Here is a 7799-nt window from a genome sequence, read left to right on the forward strand (position 1 = left end):
CCTTACTTATTTAAAAACTGATTTCCTTAAGCACATAATTATATGTTTATTTCCCTGTGGAACTCTTGAGGCAGAGGAGACCCGCTTAAATTATGGCGATGGAGGCTGCACACAGGGCTTTAATGGGGTTAGAAAATTTTTCTCTCCTTTGAAGGAGGCTTGGGAGGAAGGGAAGGGCAGATTCTTTTCTTGCAGTGCAGAGGATCTGGGAGGATGGTGTAAGATAGGAACGGAGGGGCAGAAAGAACGAACAGTGGTTGTGTGACCTCCATAGGCTGGAACTCCGGAGTGCAGCTTCAAGCCTCCCTGCTTTCCTCCAATCCTGGTAATCGGAGGGAACAGATCCAGGAAGTGGGCTGTTCACACCATTCCTTCCCCACCGCCTTCATGCACACACACACTCAATACACCCCTTTGGAAGAGGCCCTGGTTTGCATCAGGAAATAGGACGGGCCATGCTGTTGGGGGAGAGCAGGGAAGAGGAGACTTTGATGGGAGGAGGGTAAGGGCTTCAGTGTTTCTTGTCATCCATTTCTCACTTCTCTGTTTTGGCCCAAATGCTTGGAATTGTGCGTTCTTCTCTTTGAGAGATGCCCTCACCTGAGTAAGCTGGGTGGCGGCCAAGGGAACAGAATGAAGAAACTGATTACCTAGATTTGACACACAGAGGAAAAAGCGGGGGGGCGGGGGGGGGGATGGCTAGGGCACTTTCCAGCTTTTCTCTCACTTAGGAGTGAGATTGGCAAGACTCTGGCAAATATTCCTTTTGTCTAAGAGTTGGATTGATGCTTTTGAACTGTGGGTTGGAGAAGACTCTTGAGAGTCCCTTGGACAGCAAAGAGATCAAACCAGTCAATCCTAAAGGAAATCAGTCCTGAATATTCATTGGAAGGACTGATGCTGAAGTTGAAACTCCAATATTTTGGCCACTCGATGCGAAGAACTGACTCATTAGAAAAGATCCTGATGCTGGGAAAGACTGAAGGCAGGAGAAGGGGATGATAGAGGATGAGATGCTTGGATGGGATCACCAGCTCTATGGACATGAATCTGAGTAAGCTCCGGGAGTTGGTGATGGACAGGGAGGCCTGGTGTGCTGCAGTCCATGGGGTCGCAAAGAGTTAGACATGACTGAGCGACTGAACTGAACTGGCGAATAGTCCTTTTGTCTAAGAGTTGGAGGAGGGCAGAGTTGAGTGGGTAGCAGTGGAAGGAAGACGCAGTGAGGAATGGGTGGCCTGGGGCTAGTGGTGGCTAGGCTACAAGGAATGGGCTCTATGGAGGAACCCTCTCCTCTTCTATGTCCCACTGGATGGAATGTGTGTCTGTCATAATACCTATTCTCTGTGGTTGGACACTGTTGAACCCACCTCCTCTAGGAGGCTGTGAATTACGTGTTCTACAGCTGGAGAGTCCCAGCTTCTAACAAAGCCTGGTCCACAGGCATGGAGTACACATTTCATGATGAATCCCTGATCTAGCCTGGTTAGCCTGCTCTGCACATCTCAGAAGAGAAGACAGGGAACTCAGGCCGGAGTTAAAGCAAAAAGTGTTCACCTGCCTAGTTTATCCCACTCATCCTGTCTCTTGAAGCTGCAGGTGTGGTGGTGGTGGTGCTGGCAGGGTGGGATTCAACGGGGGAAGTGAAGGTAACATCTCAGAAACATGGCCAAGGTTCATAGCCCTGAATGTCTTCATTTAATCATCTAATATCCTCTGCCCAGAGAGGCTGGGCTCTGGCACTCCTCAGCCTCAGCTGTGGGGCAGCATAATGGGCTGGAGGTCACAGGTGAGCCGAGCAGCCTAAGGCTGGGGAGAGGCGCCCAGACCCAGGGAGACAGAGATGGTGATTCTCTGTGAACACAGCATCCATGCCTTCTCTGTCTTAAGAGGGCTAAAGGGGTGACACACATGGGGCATGTGGGCAGGACTGAAGGGCTGTGTCCACAGGTACCCTCCTGGCCTGCCAGCATCAGAGACCCTCGGTTGCCAGGGATTGGTTTCCTTTTCACCGACCAGTTCCCCAGAAGACACATCAAATATTTCCAGAGGGTAGATACATAAGTTTCAGCATCTTTAAAAGGCTGAAAATGCCTGCTATAGTCCTGGCCCACACTTCTACTTTCCAAGTGTGACCTTGGAGCTTTCTGAGCCTTGGCCACCTCATCCAAAGAACAGGGATGGTTTCTGCTTTTCCTTTGTGCCGTGCTGTGCTTACTCAGTTGTGTCTGACTCTTCGCGACCCCATGGACTGTAGCCCCCCAGGCTCTTCTGTCCATGGCGATTCTCCAGGCAAGAATACAGGAGTAGGTTGCCACGCCCTCCGGAGAGGATCTTCCCAAACCAGGTATTGAACCCAGGTCTCCCACATTGCAGGCAGATTCTTTACCAGCTGAGCTACCGGGGAGCTTTTTGTTTATTACAGGGCTACTGAGAAGCTCAAAAAAGTTGATGTGTGGGAGCACTCTGTAAAGTGCTATGCAATGCGAGCTGTTCTTTAAGTTATTTATTCAAGGCAGCAGCAGAGGGACCCCCACATCAGTGCAGCTCCAGCCACTCCTCCTACCAGGACCTGCCTGCAGGGAAGGGCTCCTTCAGTCTCTTGGGCCAGCTGGGTACTGGAGAGCTTGGCACTCAGTCCACTTCCGCGTCTCTGGCCCCAGCTAACGCACAGATCAGGGCCGCGGGGGCCTGGCAGAAGGGTACGGAGGCCCCTTATTTCGTTCGCTGGTAGAACTGGAAGACCGCCTTCTCTTGCTCATAGGTCTCGATGGAGCCGGGTCGAAGGCGCCGGATCTCAGCGATGGCGTCTCCGGCAGCCAGGCCCCGCTCCTTCACCAGGTAACAGGCCAGCATGGTGCCAGTGCGGCCAAAGCCCAGGGCACAGTGCACTGCCACCGCCTGCGAAGGGGGAGCTGGGTAGGGTGGAGCTCGACACCCTCCCAACACTCTCCCGCCCCTCATTTGTGAAATACAACCAAGTTTGAAAGATGTAGGGCATTGAAGAGTGAAAACATCTGGTTAAGAATTTATTTTATATTGCTTATATGTTGAAAGACTATTTTGGACTTACTGGGTTAAATTATACTATCAAGACGAATTTCTCCTGCTGCTTGTTTACCTTTTTAAAAGAGGCTCCATTACATTTGGACAGAACCTTGCTCTGGAGTCTGCTCAATAGCCCTTGACTTCAACCCCCATCTCTCCCTTTCTTTCCAGAGAAAGTCTGTCCACCCTTTCTCCTTCTCAACTCACGTTAGCTGGTTCTTTGTTGCCTCTCCTCAAACCCAATTCTCCCGCTGGGCCCTCTTTTTACTCCTCCCTCTTACCGCTTCGGCTTTCTGTACTGGTGTAATAGTTACAATGGTCTTCTGGCCTCACCATTTTCCTTCAATCTTTCTCCTGGAACCCAGTTAAATTAATCCTGGCCTTGACGCCCGCAACTCCGAGTGTCCCCGCTGACTCCTCCCAAAGTCCCTCCCTCCGCGCGCTGACTCCGCCCGCTGACCTCTCCCCTGGCGTTGGCCTCCTGGACAATCTTCACAAAGCGGTCGATTTGCTCCGGGCCCGGCGGGCAGAAGTCTGGGATGCGCAGTCGGTGCAGGGTGAGGCCGGGGCAGCTGTCGCTGTGCGGGGGCCCGCGCTCCGTCAGTGACACCAGATGCCGTACACCTTGATCCAGCAGGAACTGGTAGTGGGCGGGGAGCCGGGGCAGCGCCAGCCCCGCCAGCCGGCTGGGCAGCACCCACGAGAAGTTGGGCGGCGGCACGCCCATGGCTGAAAGAGGGCGCAGGACAGCGAGTCACCGGGGGTGAGGCCGGTCGGTCCCGCTCGGCCCACCCGCCTTCAGGCCGGGTAACCCTCCACCTACCGGGCAGTGGCGCCTCCTGGGACCACGTGGTCTCTGGGACAGATCCTGGGCGACGTCCGGCACCGCCGCGGGGGATTGGCCAAGCCGCCTAGGGGGCGGGGCTAGAATGCCGAACTCCTGGCTTTGAGGGACCGCGAGGAGCTCTCGGGCCCCAAGCAGGACACTCGTTGATTGGTTGGATTGTCAGTAATGGGCGGGATTACTGCAGCGGTGCGCACGGAGATTGGTGGGCCGCAGAAACAGCTAAGAAGGAAAACCTAGAAGGAATTCAGAACTGTTTTCTGTGGATGAAGCAACCCCGGGTCGAGCTCTGCTGCTCCCTGGCGGTCGGTGGGAGTTATTGCACCACCTGCTATCTGCCCCTGCTGCCCAAGAGCCTGGTCCTGTCATAACTTTCGTCTCAGTGGATGCCCAGGAGTTTAAGAGATGGTAAATCGACATCATCCTTAAGGGAGGAATATTCTCTACACTGACTCTGACAAGTCATTATCAGTGACTTTTAGAACTTGTCCAGTAAGGGAGAATCACTGTTGTACAGGGGACTCTTCTCATTTTTCCGCTGCTGGAATTATTAAAAACATACAACCGTGTTGCCGCCATCTGGTGCCCTGAAATCTTACCCGGGGTAGTAATTATATAACAACCACCACCACAACAAAGACAACAACTTAAAAGGATTAACAAATTGACCATTTGCTATGTGTCAGGTATTATCCTAAGTGCTTTACATGTATTAACTGATATAATTGCCACAATAATCTTATGAGGTAGGTAATCTAATTAACTCTGTTTTACAGATGAGAACACTAAAGCTCTGGAGAGGTTCAGGAACTTGACCAAGAGATAACTGATGGCAGGGGATTTGAAGCCTAGCACTCTGGCTCCGGAATCGTTAACAAAACAGTATTGTATTCTAAAGTTAAACAGAAGGTTACTGCCTCTTCACATGACCATCCTCATGCCCCTCAGCTGGGTTAAATAGTTGCAGGATTTCTTTATTTTAATTAATTAATTAATTTTAAACAGTTGCAGGATTTCTTAATTTCTCTTCATGTTTCCTAAGTCCCAGGTTCTGTGAGTCACCCTTCCCTGGAGAGGCTAGAGTTTCTGTGTGTCATTCATAGAAGGTGGGGAAGTAGATTTGAACACAGTGTCTTAATTGTGATCTGAATGTTTCATATCCTCATTTGAACAATGTGCTTCTAGTAATCAGACTAATTGTAATTATGAAAATAGTTAACTGTTATTGAATTTGCCTATGTACCAGGCCCCATGCCAGGTGCTTTCTGGAAGAGCCGCACGGGGAAGGTATTTCTATATCCCTTCTGCACATGAGGCTTAAAGAAGTTGGTTAACTTAGCTAAGCACACACAGCTAGTAAGTAGCTGGGCTGGTTGAGCCAAGGTCTGTCTCATTCCAAGCCCAGGAAACCATGAAGACATATGCCCCCTCCCGTCCCTATCTATCCCTCACCCACACACTTGGTTCCAGCAAAATGAAAAGAAATTTTTCTTCCTCCAAAGATCAAAGCCTGCTCTGACCCTGTGGAAAGCACACTTAACCATTTATCCTGGCAACTGAAGCATTGCTTCCACCTACTCTCCTCAGGTTCCAGGAGCGTCCAGATCTGCCCTTTCCCTTTCTTCTGAACAATCACAGCCCTGATTATGTCCTTCCTATCTGCACTCCCATTTCCTGCACAACTCACCACGGCTCTTTCTAGCCCATCCCAGTGTGTTCCTACTATGCCTCTCGGCCACCAGTTACCCCTTCTCCCCTGCCAGCAGCTTCAGTCAGCCCCTAGCTCAGCATTTCTGATTGCACTCCCTCAGTGACAAGAGGCACTTGCTCCTTTCAGACTGAACTTTTCTTAGTTCCTCTTCCTTGCTGTCCTTTCTTCGCTCCCTCATTCATTAGGGAAAAATTTTCCACATCTCTCCCCACTTCCTTATGCCCATTCCTTGCCTCCTTGAGATCCAGGGCAAAGCCCATCTTTTCCAGAAAGAAGACATTTCTAGGGGAGACAGAGATTCCTATGGGGTCTCTGCAGGGGTTGAAGAGCATCCATTAACCCATTTTGGGCTTCCTTTGTAGGAATTCCTCCTCCATTTCTATTGCTCTGCCTCTGGCTTTTAACAGACCCTGCGTGAAAGGGGTTTCTGCCTTGGTCTATGTCCCCTTGTCGAGAATACTATTTAATTTTCTGTCTTGGGCCCAGGGCCTCACACTGAAAGAAAAACTCCTTTAAGGTGGTTTCTTGGCTAGGATTCTTGCAACTAAAACAATGTCAGCTTCTTACACATAGGCCCCAGTCCCAGGCAATACTGAGCCTCTTTTCTTTACTCTTCTGTAAAGTGTTACCTGACCTTCAGGAAAATTTAATCTCTATCCCCATCTCATTTTATATAAATATGTACTCCTGGTAGAGCAGTTAGTTTATTGAATTGGGGTTATCTGTTTGTGTCATTCCATCTTTGAATTTCATACATCTAATATAGAGCCTGATACACGGTGCTCAAAAATGTTAAATGAATGAAAAAATATGTATATGCCAGACTGTGAAAGTACATTTCTGGGAGTGTAGGCAAGTCTCCAGGACTATGTGACAATGGATGTTTGTGTCTTTTTTTTTTTTCACCAGCAAAATGAGTTTATTCAGGAATAGTAAAGACTTGCAATTTGAGACAAGCAGACTATGGCAAGCGCTTCCCCAGTGGCTCAGCATTAAAGAATCTGTCTGTGGTGCAGGAGACGTGAGTTCAGTCCCTGAGTTGGGATGATCCCCTGGAGAAGGAAATGGCAACCTTGCCTGGGAAATTCCACGGACAGAGAAGCCTGGTGGACTGTAGTCCATGGGGTTGCAAAGGGTCGAACATGACTTAGTGACTAAACAGCAACAACAACAAAATTCTGACAAACTATAGGCAAGTCCAGGGAACAGAGGAGCGGGGCTTGCTTTTATAGAGGAAAGGACAAAAATGAGGAGGGCAGTGATGGTTCTTCATTGGCTTCAACTGGTGGGCAACTTGTTGTTGATGGGCCGGATGGAAATCTTTCTTCCTGCTGGAGTGTTTGTGAGCCTTTTTAATTGGATGAGTTTGAGGACTATTTAGGTGCTGTTTGGCATCTTCCTGAAATATGCTTTTTACATGTCTGTGCTTTTAAGAAGAGAATGACTATGTCAATATGATCCTGTCTAAGTCTAGTTACTGTTTTGTAAAAAGGGATGAATAAGCCTTGCTGTTTGCAGAGCTCTGCTCCTGTTGTGTGCACGTGTTTGATCACGTGTATATGTGAGTGTGTTGAGGGGGCCATTTTCCTGGAGAATAATCTGTTGACACTGATGGTAGGCTGAATAATAAGCTTAATTTCCCTGACTTCAAGAATTTACAACATACTGGGGGGAGATTTGGTAATTGTTCTCGTAGCATATAATAAAGTATTGAATTACTCATCAAAGACAATCAGATCATGTATATTGAAAAGTTAATTGTGCAGTAAAAATAACAAGCACAAAAGAAGCCTGTAGGGGAAAGGTAAGCTTGGGTTGGAAGCACCAGCACAGTCTTAGGAGGACAGGCTCTTCCTTCCGTTTTGTTCAGTCTGTTGTGAAATGCTGGAAATAACATTCTTTGAAAGTCCAATATAGTGGTTTTAGGGCTGTCTACCTCCCACTTCCCCAGCTGGTAAGAATGTTTTGACCTTGTCCTCCTTGATGGCGGAGCCTCAGTTCCCCGATGGCCTGATACCAGCGGCAACTGGAGCCGAAGCCAGAGTCAGAGAATTCCTTCCTCCAAGTTGGTTCCTGTGCCTTACCAAGGCAGAGGATTGTTTGGATCTGTGTTCCTGTGGCCCTTAGACTGCAGCCAGAGCTCCCAGTGTCTTAAATGTTCTGATCTCCTTTCGTCTTAACACAGTTCAGACGTGG

General features: G+C 49.1%; 1 protein-coding gene across 1 annotated transcript; it reads right to left on the bottom strand.

Annotated features, from left to right (window-relative positions):
• Nucleotides 1–2429: 2429 nt before the first annotated feature.
• On the bottom strand, nucleotides 2430–3954 carry DUSP23 (dual specificity phosphatase 23). The gene is made up of 3 exons (XM_052637669.1): nucleotides 3872–3954; nucleotides 3509–3777; nucleotides 2430–2901 (listed from the first exon to the last, which is right to left on the bottom strand). The coding sequence occupies exons 2-3, from the start codon at nucleotides 3773–3775 to the stop codon at nucleotides 2716–2718; spliced, it is 453 nt and encodes a 150-aa protein (XP_052493629.1). The 5' UTR covers nucleotides 3776–3777; nucleotides 3872–3954; the 3' UTR covers nucleotides 2430–2715.
• Nucleotides 3955–7799: the final 3845 nt, after the last annotated feature.

The sequence above is a fragment of the Budorcas taxicolor genome, chromosome 3, assembly GCF_023091745.1.
Source record: "Budorcas taxicolor isolate Tak-1 chromosome 3, Takin1.1, whole genome shotgun sequence".
NCBI lineage: Eukaryota > Metazoa > Chordata > Mammalia > Artiodactyla > Bovidae > Budorcas > Budorcas taxicolor.

Bases quoted from the DNA above. Each gene is read 5' to 3' on its own strand.
- DUSP23 (XM_052637669.1), bottom strand. From the start codon at position 3,775: ATGGGCGTGCCGCCGCCCAACTTCTCGTGGGTGCTGCCCAGCCGGCTG. The intron at 2,902-3,508 runs GTCAGCGGGCGG...CCCCCTTCGCAG, and splicing joins AGGCCAACGCCAGGGGAGAG to GCGGTGGCAGTGCACTGTGC.